Source organism: Tachyglossus aculeatus, chromosome 4, assembly GCF_015852505.1.
Source record: "Tachyglossus aculeatus isolate mTacAcu1 chromosome 4, mTacAcu1.pri, whole genome shotgun sequence".
NCBI classification, from domain to species: domain Eukaryota; kingdom Metazoa; phylum Chordata; class Mammalia; order Monotremata; family Tachyglossidae; genus Tachyglossus; species Tachyglossus aculeatus.
The window spans coordinates 107,434,086-107,455,687 of NC_052069.1; the positions used below are offsets into that span (position 1 = coordinate 107,434,086).

Sequence of the window (21,602 nt, forward strand, 5' to 3'; positions counted from 1 at the left end):
GGGCCCAGAACCAGGGGGAAAGGAGGTACATCCATCTGCGAACCAGATCACCTCATGTGGCCTAGAGGATAGAGCATAGGCCTGGGATTCAGAAGGATCTAGGTTCTAATCCCAGTTCTGCCACTGGACAAGTCCCTTCACTTGCCTTCATTTGGGCAAGTCCCTTCACCTCTCTGGGCCTCGGTTCTCTCATCTGTAAAATGGGGTTTAAGACTGTGAACCCCATGTATGACAGGGATTGCGTCCAACCCGATTTGCTTGTATCCACCACAATGCCCGGCCCATAGTAAGCACTTAACAAATGTCACAGTTCCTATCATTATTATTATTATTATTACTTCACCCCAAGGAAGAGAGACAGGAAGGGGGTCATCAGCAAGGCTAAGCCAAGGCACAGTTACCACTGAAGGAAAACCTTAACTCGCTCAGATGTGGGGGAGGACGAGTCCTCCCCTATCGTGTCCCCCGCTCCCCCTGAGGACAGCGGCGGATCGAGAGCGGTCCCATCCCGCCGTCTACACACGGGAAACGTCTTAACTCTAGCTTTTTCTCCTTGCCGGGGCCCAGTCATCCCGGATCGACGAGCAGCGCTGTGCCCCCCCGGACGCCATCGCCCGGGGCCCCACCATGCCCGACGAAGACTTCTTCAGCCTCATCCAGAGGGTCCAAGCCAAGCGGATGGATGAGCAGAGGGTGGACCTGGCCTCCAGCCAAGAGGAGGAGGATGACGAGGAGGAGGAGGAGAGTGGGGAATCTCAGGCCCCACAACAGCGGAGGCCCAGTGCCAGCTAAGATTCCCCCCACTACCCGCCCCATGGAACAGCAACAAAGACACCCCAAAGACATCCAGATGGCTCCAAGACCTTCCAAGACCTTCCTGGTACTCCCCTGCTGAGGAGCCCCTGAGCACGAGGCATGTTTAGACCCACCCACTTGCCCGGCGGTCACCTCCTCGGTGCCGTATCTTGGGATCTTGGAGAAGCGGAGGATCCCCTGTAGCTTTGTATCCCCCGGCGGGGGTGTCGTGTCTTGCTGAGGGCAGCTACCAACACCGCTCAGGCATATCTGGGGTCAGAGGCGGGCCGGATGGAGCTTAAGTTAAGAGACATCAGAGCAACAATTAATCGGCTGACCCTGGGCAGTGGAGGGACATTCCCCTTCCCCCGCACAACACCCCTTCCCACACGCCCGAAGGAATTTTGCACCCTCCCCACTCTGTCCAGTGCCCGAGTGCACTGGGGATGTTCCATCTCCCTCCCCTTTTCTTCAGTGATTAGAACAGAAGAGTGTCCCAGGCAAGCCGGCAGCCAGGATTTTCTTGGAACTCTGCCCACACCTGACCAGGGAACACCCTCCCACTTTCCCTCGACACCCAGACTACGGCAGATCTGGCATGGGACCGCTGGCACTAGTCTCTCACTTCCACGTCCCAACCTGAAAAATAGCAATGTGGCATCACGCCCTTCAAACTTCCTGCCGTGCCCCGCACGGCGTGCCCTTAGCCCGCAGAGCTCCTCTCCTGTGCCCGATAGAATGTGAAACTTCCAGGGTCACTGCACCTGCCACGCTGAAGCTGGGGAGTGTTTCCCTTTGGGGGAAAGGATGCTTTAAGCATGCTACCTGAGGAATCCCGGGCTAGCTCCATGGCTAGTGTTTCTGTGGCCCGGGATCCATCTGCCACCTCTCCAAGTCTCGGGTCCAACTCCAGTGAGGCTGCAGCTGCTTTCTCGATGGCAGCTATTTTGATGGATTTTTGCACCTGGGATAATCCCAGGCCCAGAGAGGTTCCTATATGTGAAACAGCGGCCGCAGCCGCACATAAGTAATAGACCAGAGGGCCTAGAAAACAGTACCCCTCCCCCTGAACCCCAACCCATGCACCTAGATCAAGCCTGGGGCGGGCAGCTTCCTGGTGCTCTACAGAAAGGAGAGGGAGCTAAGCCAACTGGGCTGTCCATCCATTTTTTGGAAGAAATCTGAAAGCTTCAATCTGAATGTGAAACAAAAGAAGTGTCCTCTTTCAGTGGTCCTTTTTTTTTTTAAGTGTTTGGAGAGCAAAGCTGAGCATAAACTTCCACAAATGTTTCAACGCTAAAGTAATAAATCTGTGTGGACAGTTTTAAAGCAGAGGAATGCAGATCAAGTATGTGTTTACCAGTCCGCAAAGCTTTCCGGAGCTTCTGTAACTTTCAAAGCTGGGAGGGCGGGGACGGGGGTAACTTATTTGAAAAATCACTGAGACCCAGAGGGGCGACTTTGCGTTAAAGGCTTCAGCCCCAGCCCCACATCTTCTGCAGCCACTATGGCCACCTCTGTTCCCATGCCCGAGGCAGACCTCGAAACAGTCAGCAAAGCAAGAGGGGTGTTCAGAAGCCCCAGTGAGCCTCCCTCTGGCCCTGTAGTCCCCCCTACTACCTAGCGCTGCCAAGATAGAGAGAGCACATTTAGCACAGGGTATGCAAGAGAGCCCTGAACTGTTAAGACCCTCCCTTCTCTCCCCTGATACAAACCAAACCACGTGTTTTTCCAGGGGATGACTAAGTTCTTCTCTCTGATAGCCGGGCTGGAGATGGCATGGGCTTCTCGGCACCGACCTCTATCTTGAAAACATTCCTTTTCCTGATGGAAAAAAAGCACTCAGGCTTCGTCACGTGAACTTCAGACATTCTGAAACCCAGAGGCCGGATACCTGAAAGGAGGCTAGTGGACTAGGTTCCTCCGGAATACAGAAGACCCAAGCCTTTGACTGAAAGAATTGGACTTGAAGTCAACCAGAGCTCTCCTACCCTTCCATCAGACCGTAAATGTCCCGCTGTTAAACAAGGTCATCTCTGGGTCCTTTAGATGGTCATTCCCCATTCACTGTTTCCCACACATAGACTCCCTCGAGCTGGAACTTCAAGCACAAGTGTATACAGGGGGGCCTCCCACCTGAATTAGATAAAACACGATCTCTCCCCACCCAACTGCCATCCCTGACAGATTGTTCCTATGACATGAACTGGATCAGACTCGCCATTGGGCAAGGCTGGGAGCATCTCCTCCTTGCAGTTTGGACTTTGATAGCCTCCCGAGACCAGATGGGAATTGGAAGGGGCAGGCCTCGGGCAGTGATCTCCCCCTGGGGCTTTTGGATGGACCGATCGATCACTCGGTAGTATTTATTCAGTGCTGACTGTGTGCAAAGAACTGTACTATGCATTTGGGAGAGTACAATATAACAGAGCTAGTAGCCGCATTCCCTGCCCACAACAAGCTTACAACCTACAGTCAGGGGGTAGCGGAAATCCCAAGGCAGAGGCCCCACCTGCCCATACACTCTGAGGAGCTGGGGACCGGATTCCATGCTCTGATATTCCCGAATCTCCATCGACCCGGGCCCCAGTTTGATGACTGACGGTTTCCAGTGCTCCTCCTTTCCAGCTCTCTCTGATTCCCACTACTTTCTTGCATAGTATCAGGACCTTCCCAGCACTCGCAGGCAGCCCCTGGTACCTCGAGACTCAACCTTAAGAGCAACGGGCCCAGGAAACTGACAGACCAGCATTTGGGTGGGAGGTGGGGGAGGGAGAAAAGGGACAAAAAGCCCTCCCGAGAGGGAACGGAGCGGCCGGAGTCTCGTGGATGCGATCTGGCTGATGAAGAAGAGTCCGCCTGAGGGACGGAGACCATATGACCAGCCACTTCGGCGGGATCAGGACAAACAGCACAGAGAGGGATCTGGGATTGGGAGGGGTGGGGGGGGTGTCCCTGCTTTTAGAGAGACATTGAGTCATTGCCATATACTTGAATGTACTTGCTTATTTATTTTTTACCCATGCATTTGCTAATGTCATCGATGGGTAGTTTCCAAACCAGGAGGTACATTTTTTTTCTAAAAGAAGGAATAAAATATCTGCCAAATGAATTAATATATATGTATTGGTATATAAATACCGCTTTGGGTAGAGGGGGTTGTGCTTAATAAAGTATTTTGTGGTCTAATACGTGTCAGCAAGAATGGAAATCAACCACCCTCCTCTCCCCTCCCTTCCTCTCCCATCCCCCAGCTGGAATGAGGCCGTTCCTCCCAAGGACGACTGCAGTGCCCCCTCCCCAGTGACTGCCGTGCGGTAGTTTGTACGGAGAAGCAGTGTGGCCCAGTGGATAGAGCACGGGCCTGGGACTCGGAAGGACCTGAGTTCTAATCCTAGCTCCTCCACTTGTCCGCTGGGTGAACTTGGGCAAGTCACTTCACTTCTCTGTGCCTCAGATACCTCACCTGCAAAATAGGGATTAAGACTGTGAGCCCCATGTGGAACGTGGACTGTGCCCAACCTGATTAATTTGTATATACCAAAGGGCTTTGTACAGTGGTAAGCACTTAACAAATATCATTACAAAAAAAAAAAAATACTGGGTTCCCAACCTGATGGGTGACCTTGGACAAGTCACTTAACTTCTCTGGGCTTTCATTTCCCTATCTGTAAAATGGGGGTGAAATACCTGTTTTCCCTCCCCCTTAGACTGTGAGTCCCTTGCCGGGTAGGGGCTGCATCCAACCTGATTATCTTTTATCCGCCCCATTGCTTAGTACAGTGCCTCGTACTTAGTAAGTGCTTCCCAACTACCACAGTGATTATTATTAGGACTAGTGCTTAGTACAGTGCTCTGCACATAGTAAGCGCTCAATAAATACGATTGATGATGACTAGCTCTCAGTTTACCTACTCAAAAGCGGGAAGCAGAACATCTGGGAGACAAAATCTGCAGAGACTCTCCAGCCTCACTGAGGCAATCCTCCACCAATCCTGACCAAAGTAAGAGAACCAGCATGGCCCAGTGCATAGAGCACCAAACTGGGAGTCAGAAGGACCTGGGTTCTAATCCTGGCTCCGCCACTTGTCTTCTCCGTGACTTTGGGCAAGTCACTTCACTTCTCTGGGCCTCAGTTATCTCATCTGTAAAATGAGGATTTATAGTGTGATTCCCATGTGGGAAAGAGACTGTGTCTAATCCAATTTGCTTGTATCTACCCCAATGCTTAGTACAGTGCCTGGCACATAGTAAGCGCTTAAAAAAACATAATAATAATAATTATTATTCTCTGGGCCTCAGTTATCTCACCTGTAAAACGGGGATTAAGATTGTGAGCCCCAGAAGGGGCATCAATCAATCAATCGTATTTATTGAGCGCTTACTGTGTGCAGAGCACTGTACTAAGCACTTGGGAAGTACAAGTTGGCAACATATAGAGACTTCAATCAATCAATCAATCATATTTATTGAGCACTTGCCGTGTGCAGAGCACCGTACTAAGCGCTTGGGAAGCACAAGCTGGCAACATACAGAGACAGTCCCTACCCAACAGTGGGCTCACAGTCTAGAAGACTTCTCTGTGCCTCAGTTCCCTCATCTGTAAAATGGGGATGAAGACTGTGAGCCCCATGTGGGACAACCGGATCACCCTGTATCCTCCCCAGCGCTTAGAACAGTGCCTTGCACATAGTAAGCGCTTAATAAATACCAACATAAAACCCAGATACTTTTAACTCCCAAGCCCGTGCTCTATACGCTAGGGCTATAGAAGCAGCGTGGCTCAGTGGCATGATTAGCTTCAATCTACTCCTGTGCTTAGTACAGTGCCTCACACATAGTAAGCACTTAACAAGTGCCATTTTTTTTTAAAAAAGCTATCATTCATTCATTCAATCGTATTTATGGAGTGCTTACTGTGTGCAGAGCACCGTACTAAACAGCCAAGTCAGCTGATCAGAGTTTCTCCTCTCCGAACCCACATGTGCACACACCCCCTTTGCTGGAGATGCAACGGAAGAGCAAACCATCCCGCCCATCTGTCCGTCCCCCTTCCTCAGAGGCGGACAGCGGGAGGGCGGAGGGGAGACAAGCATCCGGCAGCACCTCTGTCACCCACCAGTGTGGGTTGGATGGATGCAGGGATGCCCAAAGACGGGCTCAGCCCCACCAGAACTCCCATTATTCAAAAAGGGTCCAACTCAACCCTCCAGAAGCTGGGGAAAGGCTGACGCACTTGGAACCTGAAACCAAAAAAAAGCCAAAGCCCTCCCCGGCTCTTTCCACTGCTTTGCTTCATCCTTTCCTCTGCCCTGTTCTAGGGAAAGTAGACTGGATTTTGGATCTCTGCTTTATCCAGGGGAAAGGAGCCAGATCATTTTGGTGTGCTCAATCAATTGCTCTCCTGTAGCAAGGATGCTTCTTATTTGGGGAGAGTTTGCTTTTCTCCCTATGGGTGGATCCTCTCCAACTTCAAACTTCCAAATTAGGCACGATCCACTGAAACAGTAATACTTCCCTCGTCTCTCATTATTCTGAGAAAGGAACTTTTGGACCGGAGGAAAAACAAAATAGGGAGAGGTGAGAAGAAGAATGTCTGCCACTTCTAAGCCCTAAGTGCCTTCTTACAGGAGAAGAGAGGAAACTGACCTGGTCTTTGCAAATGGGAAGCCTCTCGCACTCAGTCCCGCCTGTTGCCTGTGGGATTAAAAGCTTTAACTCAATCAATCAATCAATCAATTGTATTGATTGTAACAGCCTTTTAGACTGTGAGCCCAATGTTGGGTAGGGAATGTCTCTATATGTTGCCAATTTGTACTTCCCAAGCGCTTAGTACAGTGCTCTGCACATAGTAAGCGCTCAATAAATATGATTGATTGATTGATTGATTGAGCGCTTACTGTGTGCAGAGCACTGTACTAAGTACTTGGGGAGTACAAGTTGGCAACATATAGAGACAGTCCCTACCCAACAGTGGGCTCACAGTCTAAAAGGGGGAGACAGAGAACAAAACCAAACATACTAACAAAATAAAATAAATAGAATAGATATGTACAAGTAAAATAAATAAATAAATAGAGTAATAAATGTGTACAAACATATATACATCTATACAGGTGCTGTGGGGAAGGGAAGGAGGTAAGATGAGGGGGATGAAGAGGGGGACGAGGGGGAGAGGAAGGAAGGGGCACCTTCACACCTGTGCCCCCGGAGTTCTGGGAAAACCTCAAACCCACTGTAGCCATCTCTTTGAAAAGGAAAATAATGTTTGGGCCTGGAGTCCCTGCCCCAGCTCCCAGACTCTCCTGCACTTTGGGGTCACCTGGGTGCCAAGAGGTACGAGGAGACTGGCAGGATGAAGGGGACCACCACCTCCTCCTCAATCTGGCTGCCACTCACCTTCAGGGGATCCAAGCAGGGAGGAGCAACTATTAAAAAGGCGGGTGAGGCAGGCTGGAGGTTTCAGGATAGCAGTGACTTTCCGCATCTTGTCAGTCTATGCAGACACACAGGGTCTGAATGCCGCTTCAATTTTTCCGCGTCTCTGGGGACCCCAAGGCTGCTACTCACTTTAATTGATAGCCAGGTGTCATCACCTCACATTCCTCATACTATGCATAATAATGGCTCCGGACCACCTGATGGCCAACAGACCATCTTGAGAGGCTGAATCGGTTATTCTTCCAACGTGGAGCCTCTGAAAGGAAAATAATGCAGATGCCAGTCTGCTTCCCCCATTAAAAGGAGCTTAACACATTTTACAGCCTCTCTGAATCTAAAGCCCGGGCCTGGAACTCAGAAGGACCTTGTCTGCTGTGTGACCTTGGGCAAGTCACTTCTCTTCTCTTTGCCTCAGTTATCTCACCTTTAAAAAGGGGATTAAGACTGTGAATCCTAGGTGGGACAGCAACTGTGTCCAACCTGATCAGCCTGTAACTACCCTAGCGCATGGTACAGTATCCGGAACATAGTAAGTGCTTAATAGGACATTAAAAAAAAAAAGAGGAGACTGGCAGGGATGAGAAGGACCACTGCCCCCTCCCCAACCTGACCACCACTGACCACTTTTGGTGGATCCAGGCAGGAAAGGGTAATTCTAAAAAAAGGAGAGGCTGGGGGTTTCAGGGTAACAGGATTGGTGGGGAGGGGACAAGAGTCATGGATGGGGCGATGTGTCATTTCCACTTCCCTCATCTCCCCAGATTGAAGACCCCTCCCCATTCTTTGGAAACAGAGCAATGCAATTATTTCCTAAATTCAATTTCTAATTCAGGCTAGAATAACTGCTCACAGGTAAGTGAGGCCCAAATAAAGAAGCAGGGTGACCTAAGGGAAGGAGCCTGGGACTGGGAGCCAGGGGGCCTGGGTTCTAATCCCAGCTCCACCAGTTGCCTGCTGTGTGACCTTGGTGAGTCATTTCACTTCTCACCTACATTTATTTCCTCATCTGTAAAATGGGGATTTCAACACTTCTTCTCCCTCCCCCTAAAATTGGAAACCCTACATGGGACAGAGACCATGTCCGAAGTGAAGATCTTGTACCTACCCCAGCGCTTGGTACAGAAGAAGTGCTCAGCACATACTCCAATGAGACTATGATAATAGTTTGTGAAATTTGTCAGGTCACATCAAAGCATTATTTTAATGCAATTTGGTAAGTGCTATGTGCCAGGCACTGCTTTGCACATAGTAAGCGCTTAATAAATGCCATCATTATTATTATTATTATAATCACTGGGGTAGATACAAGGTTGTCAGGTTGGAAACAGTCCCTGTCCTGCATGGGACTCACACTCTTAATCCCCATTTTACAGATGAGGGAACTAAAAGCACATTCATTCTTTCATTCATTCATTCAATCGTATTTACTGAGCGCTTACTGGGTGCAGAGCACTGTACTAAGCGCTTGGGAAGTACAAGTACTGCCCAAGGTCACACAGTAGACTAGCGGTGAAGCCGGGACCAGAAGCCAAGTCCTTCTAACTCCCAGGTCTGTGATCTAACCATTTAGACCATGCTGCTTCCCGGTTTAACTATATGGATAGGGAAAAACCCCGAAGTTTCAGGCAGCAGGGAGCAAGTTGCACGCCTTTTTGCAGAAAGGGGGAACTGCGGTCCGGGCCCGGAAGGGAGGCGCCGTGGACTTCCAGCGGCAAGCGCAAAGCCAAATTTAGAGGGCGTTTGCCGAGAAATGGAGGCTGGACCACAGCCTGGTTCATTTGACAGGCGGCCAGGCAGCTTTTCTAAGTTGGCTTCTCAAAAGCGCTCTTCCCACAGAAGCCAGTTCCGGAGTGCGGCTGCGGCAGTAACTCAGCAAGAGTTGAAGGAGGCGGAAGGCATTTCCTAAACTAAGAATAATAATAATCGCTGCGGTACTTGTTGAGTGCTTACTATGTGCCAGACACCGTAGTAAGTGATGGGTGGATACAAACAAATCGTGTTGGACAGTCCCTGTCCTACTGGGGCTCACAGTCTCAATCCCCATTTTGCAGATGAGGTAAATGAGGCCCAGAAAAGTGAAATGACTTGCCCAGGGTCCCACAACAGGCAGGAGGAGGAGCCGGGATTAAAACCCACGAGCTTCTGACCCCCGGCTCTATCCACTATGCCATGGGGGCTTGGGGCCCACGAGAGGGCTCGGCGTGGGGAGACAGGAGGACATTGCCAGCCAAAGCACAAGGTGAGAGGGCGGCAGATATCAGGAAAACTAAAACTGAAGGCTTTATGTTGATCTTGAGTGAAAGCACTGACATAAATAACCCCAGTTGCCTCTGGGGAAGTTTAGCTGGAACCACCATCTCTAAGTCTGGTCCCGTGAACAGAACTGCTAAATTGGGTCTTGGATTTTTTCACCCAAAGCTGTCCACCTTATTTTCTGTTATAAAAGGTGCTCCTGTTGGGACCGGGAAACAATGTGACCTAGTGGAAACAGCACGGGCCCTGGAGTTAGAAGACCTGGTTTCTAATCCTGGCTCTGGCACTTATCAACTGTGTGACTTAGGGCAAGTCCCTTCAGTTCTCTGTGCCTCAGTTCCCTCACTGTACCTGTACTCCCTCCCATTTAGACTCCCATGTGGGACCTGATTGTCTTGCATCTATACCAACACTTAGTACAGTGCTTGACACATAGTAAGCACTTCATAATAATGGCAATAATAATAGGAGCAGCATGGCCTAGTGGACAAAGCACAGACCTGGAAACCAGAGGACCTGGGTTCTAACCCTGCCTCTGTCACCTGACTGCTGTGTGACCTAGGTCAAGTCATTTAACTTCTCTGTGCCTCAGTTCCCTCATCTGCAAAATGTGGATTCAATACCTGTTCTCCCTCCTACTTAGACTGTGAGCCCTGTATGGGACCTGATTATCTTATACCTATCTCAGTGCTTAGAACATAGCAAGCGCTTAACCAATACCATAAAAGATAAAACCAACAAAAAGAACATAGTAAGCACTTAACAAATACCACAATTATTATTATTACTATTGTTAATAAAACAATAGGGTGTGTAAGATGACTCCTCTTATTTTTCCTGGCCTCTGTGAGGGACAGAGTGTGGCGTTGTCAGGGCGGCCAGGGGAAGACATGGATCGCCCAGCTCACCCAGGGACATTTCTCCATTAGAGAAGCAGCTTGGCTCAGTGGAAAGAGCCCGGGCTTTGGAGTCAGAGGCCATGGGTTCAAATCCCAGCTCTGCCAATTGTCAGCTGGTGACTTTGGGCGAGTCACTTCACTTCTCTGTGCCTCAGTTACCTCATCTGTAAAATGGGGATTAAGACTGTGAGCCCCCCGTGGGACAACCTGATCACCTTGTAACCTGCCCAGCGCTTAGAACGGTGCTTTGCACATAGTAAGCGCTTAATAAATGCTATCGTTAGAGAAGCAGCATGGACTAGTGGAATGAGCACGGGCCTGGGAGTTAGAGGGCATTGGGTTCTAATCCTGGCTCCACCACTTGTCTGCTGTGTGACTTTGGGGCAGTCTCCTAAACTTCTCTGAGCCTCCATTTCATCATCTGTGAAATGGGGATTCAATTCTACTACCTCTACCCCATGTGGGACAGTGACCACGGCCAACCTGATTTGCTTACATCTACCCCAGTAGTGCTTGGGACATAGTAAGCGCTTAACAAATGTCATATAATTATTCAGGATTATAATTACCCATTTCTTCTCTTGACCCATCATCTTGACCCAATTTAGCACCTTCAAAACAGGCATTCTGGCCAGTTGGGGATGAGACAGGGAGGAAGGGAGGCAGTAAATCCACCCAAATGTTACCCTCCTGCCCACCTGGAAAATAAAGGAAAGAGCCAGAGGGAATGTCAGGACTTGGAAGGGGGAGATAGCATAACCTCTGGGCAGGAGAGTGGGTAGGGTGGTGAAGCAGGATACGGAGAGAAAGAAAACAATGTCTCTTTACGCAAGAAGGTATCCAGCAACCCCGATCCCCACCTCCTGCCTAAAAAACTGGCAGTATTATTATTCACCAGGGAAACTTGTGGGTTTGGATCTCGAGTTTTGATTTAAATGCTAACTGTTGTGGGAATTAACTTTCTGACAGGCGGGAAACTCTGCGAACTTTGGAATGTCACGGATTCTATATTTGGAGACTTTGTTCGCTTTATACTAGGTGCTGGCTGAGTCAAGGTACCGCTTTCGAGCGAGGGGTAGTTTGTGTTCCACCGCTTAAGTTTTCTCTAAGAGAAGAAAGTGATCACCCACCGCTCTGCAGATTGAGCCACGAGGAACGGAATCCATCACTCAGTTTGGGGGCAGAGAACACACCAGGTTCACAAGATCCAACTCCCAAATGACAGATGTTCACTCTCCCCACTTCCAAAGCCTTATTGAAATCACATCCCCTCCAAGAGGCCTTCCCCGACTAAGCCCTCATTTCCTCTTCTCCCACTCCCTTCTCCATCACCCCACACTAGGATTTGCACCCCTGGCTCAGTGGAAAGAGCCCGGGCTTTGGAGTCAGAGGTCATGGGTTCAAATCCCGGCTCCGCCACTTGTCAGCTGTGTGACTTCGGGCAAGTCACTTGACTTCTCTGTGGCTCAGTTACCTCAACTGTAAAATGGGGATTAAGATTATGAGCCCCCTGTGGGACCTGAGCACTTTGTAACCTCCCCAGCTCTTAGAACAGTGCTTTGCACATAGTAAGTGCTTAATAAATGCCATCATTATAATTATTATTATCTCCATAATGTATTTGTTTATATTAATGTCTGTCTCCCCCACTGAACTGCAAGCTCCTTGTGGGCAGGGAACGTGCCCTACCAACTCTGTTGTATTTTACTCTCCCAAGTGCTTAGTACAGTGCTCTGCACATAGTAAGCACACGATAAAGCCCAACGACTGATTGACAAAGGATGCAGAAGCATTGTGAAGCCTGAGCTATTTCCCCACCGGATACTGAAAAAAACTACTCTTGCCACCTCCCGGCTCTGATAGCTCCATAAGCACTGATGAGCACCAGCTAAACTCTTGGAAGAGCTGCAAAAACACAGGAGAGCTACAAGACCTTTATGAAACAATCCCCAAACTTTGATGAGAAAGGATTTCTCGTTAACCCCACTGGTTCTACAGAAAGTAACGAAGCCATCCTTGGGGGAGCCCTGGAGGATTTGTATCGAAAGTGGTTGTCTTTTAAAGCCCCAGCATCCACGTTCTAAGTTCAAAGTCCTGCAGTTTGAGCTTGAAAGTGGGCACCGGGCCTGGTGTGGCACATTGGGCAAGTCCCTTAATTCCTCTGAGCCTCAGTGTCCCCCCCCGCCCTTAGACTGTGCACCCCATGTGGGACAGGGACTACATCTGTTAGGTTGCTCTTGAAGCTACCCCAGCGTTTAGCACCAAGCTTAGCCCATAGAAAGCACTTAATATCACAATCATTATTAGATAATTCTGGATCTTGAAAGGCAGGGCATTAGAGAAGCAGTCTAATGGCCAGAGTCGAGCCCTGGGAGTGAGAGGACCAGAGTCCTAATCTCAGCCCTGTCACTTGTCTGCAATGTGGCCTCTGTGCCTCAGTTCCCTCACCGGCAAAATGGGGATTCAGTACCTGTTCTCCCTCCTACTCAGATGGTGAGCCCCATGTGGGATCCGATTATCTTTTATCTCCCCCAGTGCTTAGTACAGAGTTTGGTACATCATAAGCATTTAACAAATACCACAATTATTATCCTCCAGCTGCCTTTATACGGAAAAAGTAACTCTTACCTGGTTGCTCGCCTTCCGCCCTAATGGTTGTGAACAAGTGCTTTCACAAAGTAAAAGCAGTCAGTGCTGTGCGAAACCACTGGATTTGTAACATTCTAATTTGTGTTTGCTTCCCTGGACAGCGACTACTGGGCAAACTGGTGTAAAATCTGGACACTGAGAAGTGAAAAACAGCTGCAGCAGCCACGGAGAGAATGCAGCTGACTACTTTAAACAGACTTTTCCCAGGCAATGCTCTCAATTTACCCATTTTTTTTCCTCCATCTAACCCCTCTGATGGAGACTTTTTGGGGTTTTTTTTTCGTTTGTATGTCTTTTAATGGCATTTGCCAAATGTTTAGAGAAGCAGCCTGTATAGTGGATAGAGCTCCAGCCCAGGAGTCAGAAGGTCATGGGTTTTAATCTCAGCTCCACCACTTGTCTTGTCTGCTGTGTGACCTTGGGCAAGTTAGTTTACTTCTCTGTGCCTCAGTTACCTCAACTGTAAAATGAGACTGTGGGCACCATTTGGGACAAGGACTGTGAGTCCCATTTGGGAGAGGGACTGTGTCCAACCCAATCTGCTTGTACCCCTCCCCAGCACTTAGTACAGTGCCTGCCAAATAGTAAGTGCTTAACCAAAACCATAATTATTATTTTTATTATTTGAGCCAGGCAGTGTATTAAGCACTAAGGCACATACAGGGTTTGACCTAGTCCGTGTCCCCCGTGGGGCTCACACTCTTAATCTCTATTTTACAGATGACGTAACAGAGTCACGGTGAAGTTAAGTGACTTGTCCAAGGTCACACTGCAGACAAGTGGCAGAGCCAGGATTAGAGCCCAAATCCCGACTCCCGGGCCCGGGCTCCTTCCACTAGGCCATGCTGCTTCCAGGGTTTGCTCTTTGTTTTTTGACAGGGAGTGGGAGGTTGAAATCAAGCAAGGAGGTTGCTGTCCACCCACCTCTAGAATGTCTTTCAGGGTCTGGAGGAGGGTGAGGAAGACGTAGGGAACGTTGGGAAGAGACAGGGAGGCGGGTGGAGGCATCTGGGGACAAATGGACAAAAGACTCAGGAACCACTGAGGCCAGTACGCAAAAGGATGTAAACTCCCTGTGGGCAGGCAACATTTCTACTAATTCTATCACATTCTCCCAAGTACGGTGCTCTACACCAAGGAAGCACTCGATAAATACCATCGATTGGATGACTGATGGGAGAAATGAGGAGGTGGGAAGTTGCCGGGTGGAGTTTGCAAAAAAGAGGGTTAGTTCAGTGTAAGAAAGGGTAAGAGAAAAGACCCCCCTTTCCCAAAGATACTCAGCCCCCAGTTCCCTCCTTTCCCTTCCCCTCTGTAAAATTCCCAGCGAATGCTCAAGACCCCGTCCCCCTCCCTGGATTCTGCACCAAATTCCAGTCCCTCTTACCCACCCCGGGGAAGGGTGCAGGGTTAAACGAGGGGGACGAAGGAGGGAGCGAGCAGCGGAGACGCATGGCTGCGGAAAGGAGAGTCGCTGAGAGGAAAAAAACAAAGGATAATATTCATCCTACAAATCAGAAGCCTGACAGAGACCAGTGCAAAAAACACCAGGCCCGCTCCCTCAAGACCTAACATACCAAAACAAGTTAATTCCTAGGCCCAAATAACTCCCCTGCCGTGCCTACACTTTTAATATTTAAAATACGAATTCAGCAGATCATTCACTTCAACCAACTTAATGAGTTCTTCTCTAATTGGCATAGGTCAGCCATAAAAAAAAAAAGTGGGTTGAAATGTGCTGTGGGAAAATAGAACCTCCACATCTAATGAGTAAATTAGGCAGGGCAACCAGAATTATTCTTCAATTATCAAGACGAGCTATTTTTATTTATAAAACATACTCACAAATGAAAGAAACCCCAGCAACATTCTCTTTCTGTGTAAGCAACAAGATTTAAAAAAAAAAAATCCGTCTGATCACTGTTGGTCCTTCTTAATGGCTTCTGTGAGGCTTTTGCCATTTTCTTCCTCAGAGGAACAACTCGAATCTTTAGCTGCGGCAGTGTCCAAAACTAATTCCAAAGCTTCCTCGCTGGCCACGCGCCTCACCTTCTCCCCTTTGGCTGCCAAAATTTCTTCAATATTCCTTAACGATAAAAAGTTTTTGAAAGTTAAATATTGCAAGATTCGCTGCGCTTTCCTTGACGTGGAACTGTCAGAAATGATCTGAGAGTTGTGCCTATTTGGGCTTTTGAACTCTCCCAAATACTTAATACGGTGCTCTGCACACAGCAGGTACTAAGTACATACCACTGATGATGTACTTTGTTCGGCTGCTGCAAAATCACGACCCAATTCACACTAGCAAACTGAAAGATACACTCATGAAGAGTAGGTAGGGGTCGATTGGAGGTAAGGGGCTTCAACAAATTAACAAATTAAATCAGGGACAAAAAAAATACAGCGATTAGCCTTTGTGGATATCTCAAACACTATGCCCTACCACGTATTGAATCTCTCTGAGAACATGAAGCCGCAAAGCCTAGGCACGGGCCTGGGATTCAAAGTACCTGAGTTCTAATTCCGACTTTCTTTTAGACTGTGAGCCCACTGGTGGGTAGGGACTGTCTGTATATGTTGCCAACTTGTACCTCCCAAGCGCTTAGTACAGTGCTCTGCACACAGTAAGCGCTCAATAAATACGACTGATGATCAATAAATACGACTGATGATGACTCTGCCATTTTTTTAACGGTCTTCATTAAGTGCTTTCCCTGTGCCGGGCACTGTGATAATAATAATAATTTGGTATTTGTGAAGCGCTTACTATGTGCCAAGCACTGTTCTAAGCGCTGGGGGAAATACAAGGTAATCAGGTTGTCCCACGTGGGGCTCACAGTCTTAATCCCCATTTTCCAGATGAGGTCACTGAGGCCCAGAGAAGTGAAGTGACTTGCCCAAAGTCACACGGCTGATAAGTGGTGCAGCCGGGATTAGAACCCATGACCTCTGACTCCCAAGCCCGGGCTCTTTCCACTGAGCCACGCTGCTTCTCTAACTGGGTGCCAGGGTGGATGAAAGCTAATCAAGTTAATCACAGTCCATGTCCCACATGGGGCTTACAGTGTTATCCCCCATTTTCCAGATGAGGTGACTGAGTCACAGAGAAGTTAAGTGACTTGCCCAAGGTCACAGAGAAGTCGCAGGGCCGGGATTCGAACCCAAGTCCTCTGAATCCTGGGCCATTGGCTTGTAGACTGTGAGCCCACTGTTGGGCAGGGACTGTCTCTATATGTTGCCAATTTGTACTTCCCAAGCGCTTAGTACAGTGCTCTGCACACAGTAAGCACTCAATAAATACGATTGATGATGATGATGATGATGTTGTGTGACCTTGGGCAAGTCACTTAACTTCTCTGTGACTCAGTTACCTCATCTGGGGATTAACAACTCCTCCGTTTCGATTTAGCCTGTGAGTCCTAGGTGTGGGACTGGTCCTGTGTCAAACCTCATTATTTTGCATCTATCCCAGCGCTTAGTACATTGCCTGGTACGGAGAAAGCGCTTAACAAGTACCACAAAGAAACAAAACCGAAACAAAACAAAAAACCCCAAAACTTCTACACTTTCACAACTAACCGTCACAAACTTTCCACCTCAAGCCCACTGAATAAAGGGCATTTACTGTGCACTTACTCTGCAGAGCACCATGCTAAGGGCTTGGGAAGATACAACGGAGGACACCCAAGAACCACGGGCACGGTACCAACCCAAAACAAACAGAAAGTCCGGAATTTGTTTAATTTGCCGGGGAAAAAGAAAATGTGAAATTGGAAGGTGCGTTATCATTCGTCCCAATTTGACTACTCTATTTATTTATTTATTATTATTATCATTATTATTTATTTTACTTGTACGTTTATTCTATTTATTATTTTATTTTGTCAATATGTTTTGTTTTGTCCCAGACTGAGCCCCTTCCTTACTCTCCCCCTCGTCCCCCCTTCATCCCCCTCATCTTACCTCCTTCCCTTCCCCACAGCACCTGTGTATAAGTATATATGCTTGTACATATTTATTACTCTATTTATTTTACTTGTACATATCTATTCTATTTATTTTATTTTGTTAGTATGTTTTGTTTTGTTCTCTGTCTCCCCCTTCTAGACTGTGAGCCCGCTGTTGGGTAGGGACCGCCTCTATATGTTGCCAACTTGTACTTCCCAAGCGCTTAGTACAGTGCTCTGCACACAGTAAGCGCTCAATAAATACGATTGATTGATTTTGTTCTCTGTCTCCCCCTTCTAGACTGTGAGCCCACTGTTGGGTAAGGACTGTCTCTATATGTTGCCAACTTGGACTTCCCAAGCGCTTAGTACGGTGCTCTGCACACAGTAAGCGCTCCATAAACACGACTGAATGAATGAATGAATGACTAACATTGCTGTTGTTCCAAATTATTAGCTAAATAATAAATTTAGCTAATAAATACGATTTATTGATTGATAATGCAGACTAGTTAATAGGCTCCAACACGAGATTTGCTAAAAAACACTAGCGCTTGCTCATTTCTCTATATGTTGCCAATTTGTACTTCCCAAGCGCTTAGTACAGTGCTCTGCACATAGTAAGCGCTCAATAAATACGATTGATGATGATGATTTCCAGAGGACTGTATTATTTAACTTAACAGACTGGCACGTTGTCTCGTAATTTACACGGAGAGGAGAATCTATTCTATTTATTTTATTTTGTTAGTATGTTTGGTTTTGTTCTCCGTCTCCCCCTTTCAGACTGTGAGCCCGCTGTTGGATAGGGACTGTCTCTATGTGAAGCCAACTTGGACTTCCCAAGCGCTCAGTACAGTGCTCTGCACGCAGTAAGCGCTCAATAAATACGATTGATTGATTGATTGATTGAGAACTTACTTTTTCCCATCCAGATCCGAAAACCAGCCCAAGTTGTCTGCAATGATGTGGTGATTCCGGCACTTCGGGCAGGTAACTATCACCACCCCGTTGTGGTACGCTACCTTGGAAATCTTTTTGGTGGACCTGGTCCAACAGACCTGAAAAAAAAAGGAATATATCAGATTGCACGTCAGGGCCTTCAACTCGCACGCCCAACCTCGCCGCCCCTCACCTCTGCGGTGCCCCAGGGTCGCCCTTGTCTCTCCGTCTCCCCCAAAAGCATCCTGCCTTCGCCTTGCCCAAATTTTTTGAGAAGCCGAGGTGGCTTGGTGGATAGAGCACGGGTCTGGGAATCAGAAGAACCTGGGTTCTAATCCCTGCTCCGCCACACGTCTGCCGTGTGTACTTGGATAAGTCACTTCACTTCTCTGGGACTCAGCAACTTCATCTGGAAAAAGGGATGGAGGGTGTTGAGCCCCACGTGGGACAGGGACTGTGTCTAACCTGATTAACTTGTATCTACCCCAGCGCTTAGAACAGTGCTTGGCACATAGTAAGCACTTAAGCACCAAAATTATTACTATGTGGGACCTGTCTGTAACTACCCCAGTGCTCAGTACACTGCCAAGTGCTGTGAGCGTTTAACAGGTGCCACAAAAATCATCTTTCTACCTTCTCAAAACACATAGTCCCATCACCAAAGAGAAGCAGCATGGTGTAGTGAATACAGCACAAGCCTGGGAGTCGGAAAGTCTTGGGTTCTAATCCCGGCTCCGCCACACGTCTACGGTGTGACCTTGGGTTAGTCCCTTTACTTCTCTGTGCCTCAGTTACCTCATCTGTAAGTACGGATTGAGACTGTGAGCCCCACATGGGACAGGGGCTGCGTCCAAACCAAAATGCTTGAATCTCCCCCAGCGCTTAGTACAGTGCTTGGTGCATAGTAAGTGTTTAACAAGTACCATTATTATCATTAACTCACTTTTCTTCTCTGTGCCTCAGTTACTTTATCTACAAAATGGGGACTGAGACTCTGAGCCTCACGTGGGATGACCTGATGACCTTGTCTCTATCCCAGTGTTTAGAACTGTGCTTGGCAAATAGTAAGCACTTAACAGACACCACAGTTATTATTATTATTGTTATTAACTTCTCTGGGCCTCAGTTCCCTCATCTGTAAAACGGGGATTGAGACTGTAAGCCCTATGTGGGACAACTTGATGACTCTGCATCTCCCCCAGCGCTTAGAACAGTGCCTGGCACATAGTAAGCATTTAATAAAAACCACAACTATTATTAGTATTAACTTCTCTAGGCCTCAGTTCCCTCATCTGTAAAATGGGGATTGAGACTGTAAGCCCTATGTGGGACAACTTGATGACTTTGCATCTCCCCCAGCGCTTAGAACAATGCCTGGCACATAGTAAGTGTTTAATAAATACCACAACTATTATTAGCATTAACTTCTCTGGGCCTCAGTTCCCCCATTTGTAAAATGAGGATGAAGACCGTGAGCCCCACGTGGCACAACCTGATGACCTTGTCTCTCCCCCAGCGCTTAGAACAGTGCTTGGCACCTAGTAAGTGATTAACAAATACCCCAATTATCATTATTATTATTAACTTTTCCGGGCCTCAGTTATCGTCTCATCTGTAAAATGGGGGCTGAGACTGTAAGCCCTACGTGGGCCAACTCGATGACCTTGTCTCTTCCCCAGCGCTTGGAACAGTGCTTGACACCCTGTTGTAAGCGCTTAACACACCCCCCCATTATCGTTGTTATTAACTTCTCCAGGCCTCGGTTACCTCATCTGTAAAATGGGGAGGAATAATAATAATTATAGTAATGGCATTTATTAAGCGTCCGCTATGTGCAAAGCACTGTTCCAAGCTCTGGGGAGGTTACAGGGAGATCAGGTTGTCCCACGGGGGGGCTCACAGTCTTCATCCCATTTTACAGATGAGGGAACTGGGGCCCGGAGAAGTGAAGTGACTTGCCCCAAGTCACACGGCTGACAGCTGGAGGGGCCGGGATTCGAACCCGAATGGCAACTCACGTTGCCAACTTGTCCTTCCCGAGCGCTTAGTCGAGTGCTCTGCACACAGTAGGCGCTCAGTCAATACGACTGAAAGGAACCCATGCCCCCTGACTCCAAAGGCCGGGCTCTTTCCACTAAGCCACGCTGCTTCTCTAAGCGCTAAACAAACACCCCAATTACCATTATTATTACCGACTTCTCCGGGCCTCAGTGCCCTCATCTGTCAAATGGGGAGGGAGAACTTGAGCCCCCCGTGGGCCCACCCGACGCCCCTGGGGAGCGCCTACCGACTCCCCTGACCATGCTGAGCGTTACTGGGGGGGGGGGGGGGGGTGGAGGGTGTGCCTGGGGGCACCTTGCAGGTGTAGACGAGTCCGTAGCGCGTGCTGCCCGGGCCCCCGCGGGGCTCCGCGGCCCCCAGGCCCGGCGGGCGCGGCCCCCCCCCCGCCCCCCGGGCCCCCCCCAGCCCCCCCCGCCGGAGCCCCCGCCGGCAGCACCGCCCGGCCCGCAGCAGGGCGGCCCGCAGCATCCCCGCCTCTCACTGCGCAACCAGGTCGGGGCCCGGACCGCCGGTCGCCCGGCAACGCCGCTTTACGACCTTGCCCGGCAACGCCGCTTTACCACCTCGCCCGCCGCCGCGCCGCGCCGCGCCGCGCCCCGCCCCGCCAGCGCCACCTGCTGGCCGCTCCCGCCTTACTCTCCTCGCCACCCTCCCTCTCCTTCCCTTCCTCCCTCCCTCCCTCCCTCCCTCCTTTCCTTTCTTTCCTTTCCCTCCCTCTCCTTTCCTTCCTTCCCCCTCCCTCCCTCCTTTCCTTCCTCCTTCTCTGTCCTTTCTTTCCTTTCCCTCTTTCCTCCCTCCCTCCCTCCCTCTCCTTCCTTCCCCTCCTTCCTCCCTTCCTCTCTCCCTTCCTCCCTCCTCTCCTTCCTCCCTCCCTGTCCTTTCTTTTCTTTCCCTCCTTCCTTCCTCCCCCCTCTCCTTCCTTCCCTTCTTTTTCTTTCTTTCTTTCTTTCTTTCTTTCTTTCTTTCTTTCTTTCCTTCTTTCTTTTCCTTCTTTCTTTCTTTCTTTCTTTCTTTCCTTCTTTCTTTTCCTTCTTTCTTTCTTTCTTTCTTTCTTTCTTTCTTTCCTTCTTTCTTTCCTTCTTTCTTCCTTTCCTTCTTTCTTCCTTTCCTTCTTTCTTTCTTCCCTTCCTTCTTCTTTCTTTCTTCCCTTCCTTCTTTTCTTTTTTCCTTTCTTCCTTTCCTTCTTCCTTTCTTTCCTTCTTCTTTCTTTCTTCCCTTCCTTCTTCTTTCTTTCTCCCTTTTCTTCTTTCCTTCTTTCTTCCTTTCCTTCTTTCTTTCTTCCTTTCCTTCTTCTTTCTTTCTTCCTTTCCTTCTTTCTTCCTTTCCTTCTTCTTTCTTTCTTCCCTTCCTTCTTCTTTCTTCCTTTCTTCCCTTCCTTCTTTCTTTCTTCCTTTCCCTCTTCTTTCTTTCTTCCTTTCTCTCTTCTTTCTTTCTTTCTTCCTTCCTTTCTTCTTTCTTTCTTCCTTTTCCTTCTTCTTTCCTTCTTTCTTCCTTTCCTTCTTTCTTTCTTCCCTTCCTTCTTCTTTTTCTTTCTTCCCCTCCTTCTTCCTTCCTTTCCTTCTTTCTTTCCTTCTTTCTTTTCCTTCTTTCTTTCTTTCTTTCTTTCTTTCTTTCT

At 48.6% G+C, this 21,602-nt stretch overlaps 2 protein-coding genes across 2 annotated transcripts in view; one reads left to right on the forward strand and one right to left on the reverse strand.

Annotated features, from left to right (window-relative positions):
• Positions 1 to 2,229, forward strand: part of GPSM1 (G protein signaling modulator 1) — a 151,653-nt gene extending 149,424 nt beyond the window's left edge. Inside the window, exon 14 of the mRNA XM_038745804.1 lies at positions 568 to 2,229. Within this exon, the coding sequence (XP_038601732.1) occupies positions 568 to 792 (225 nt within the window). The 3' untranslated portion in view covers positions 793 to 2,229. The remainder of the gene's footprint in view (positions 1 to 567) is intronic.
• A 12,608-nt stretch (positions 2,230 to 14,837) lies between these two features.
• On the reverse strand, positions 14,838 to 20,455 carry DNLZ (DNL-type zinc finger). Its single transcript, XM_038745667.1, has 3 exons — positions 20,282 to 20,455; positions 17,906 to 18,045; positions 14,838 to 15,123 (listed from the first exon to the last, which is right to left on the reverse strand). The coding sequence occupies exons 1-3, from the start codon at positions 20,453 to 20,455 to the stop codon at positions 14,955 to 14,957; spliced, it is 483 nt and encodes a 160-aa protein (XP_038601595.1). The 3' UTR covers positions 14,838 to 14,954.
• Positions 20,456 to 21,602: the final 1,147 nt, after the last annotated feature.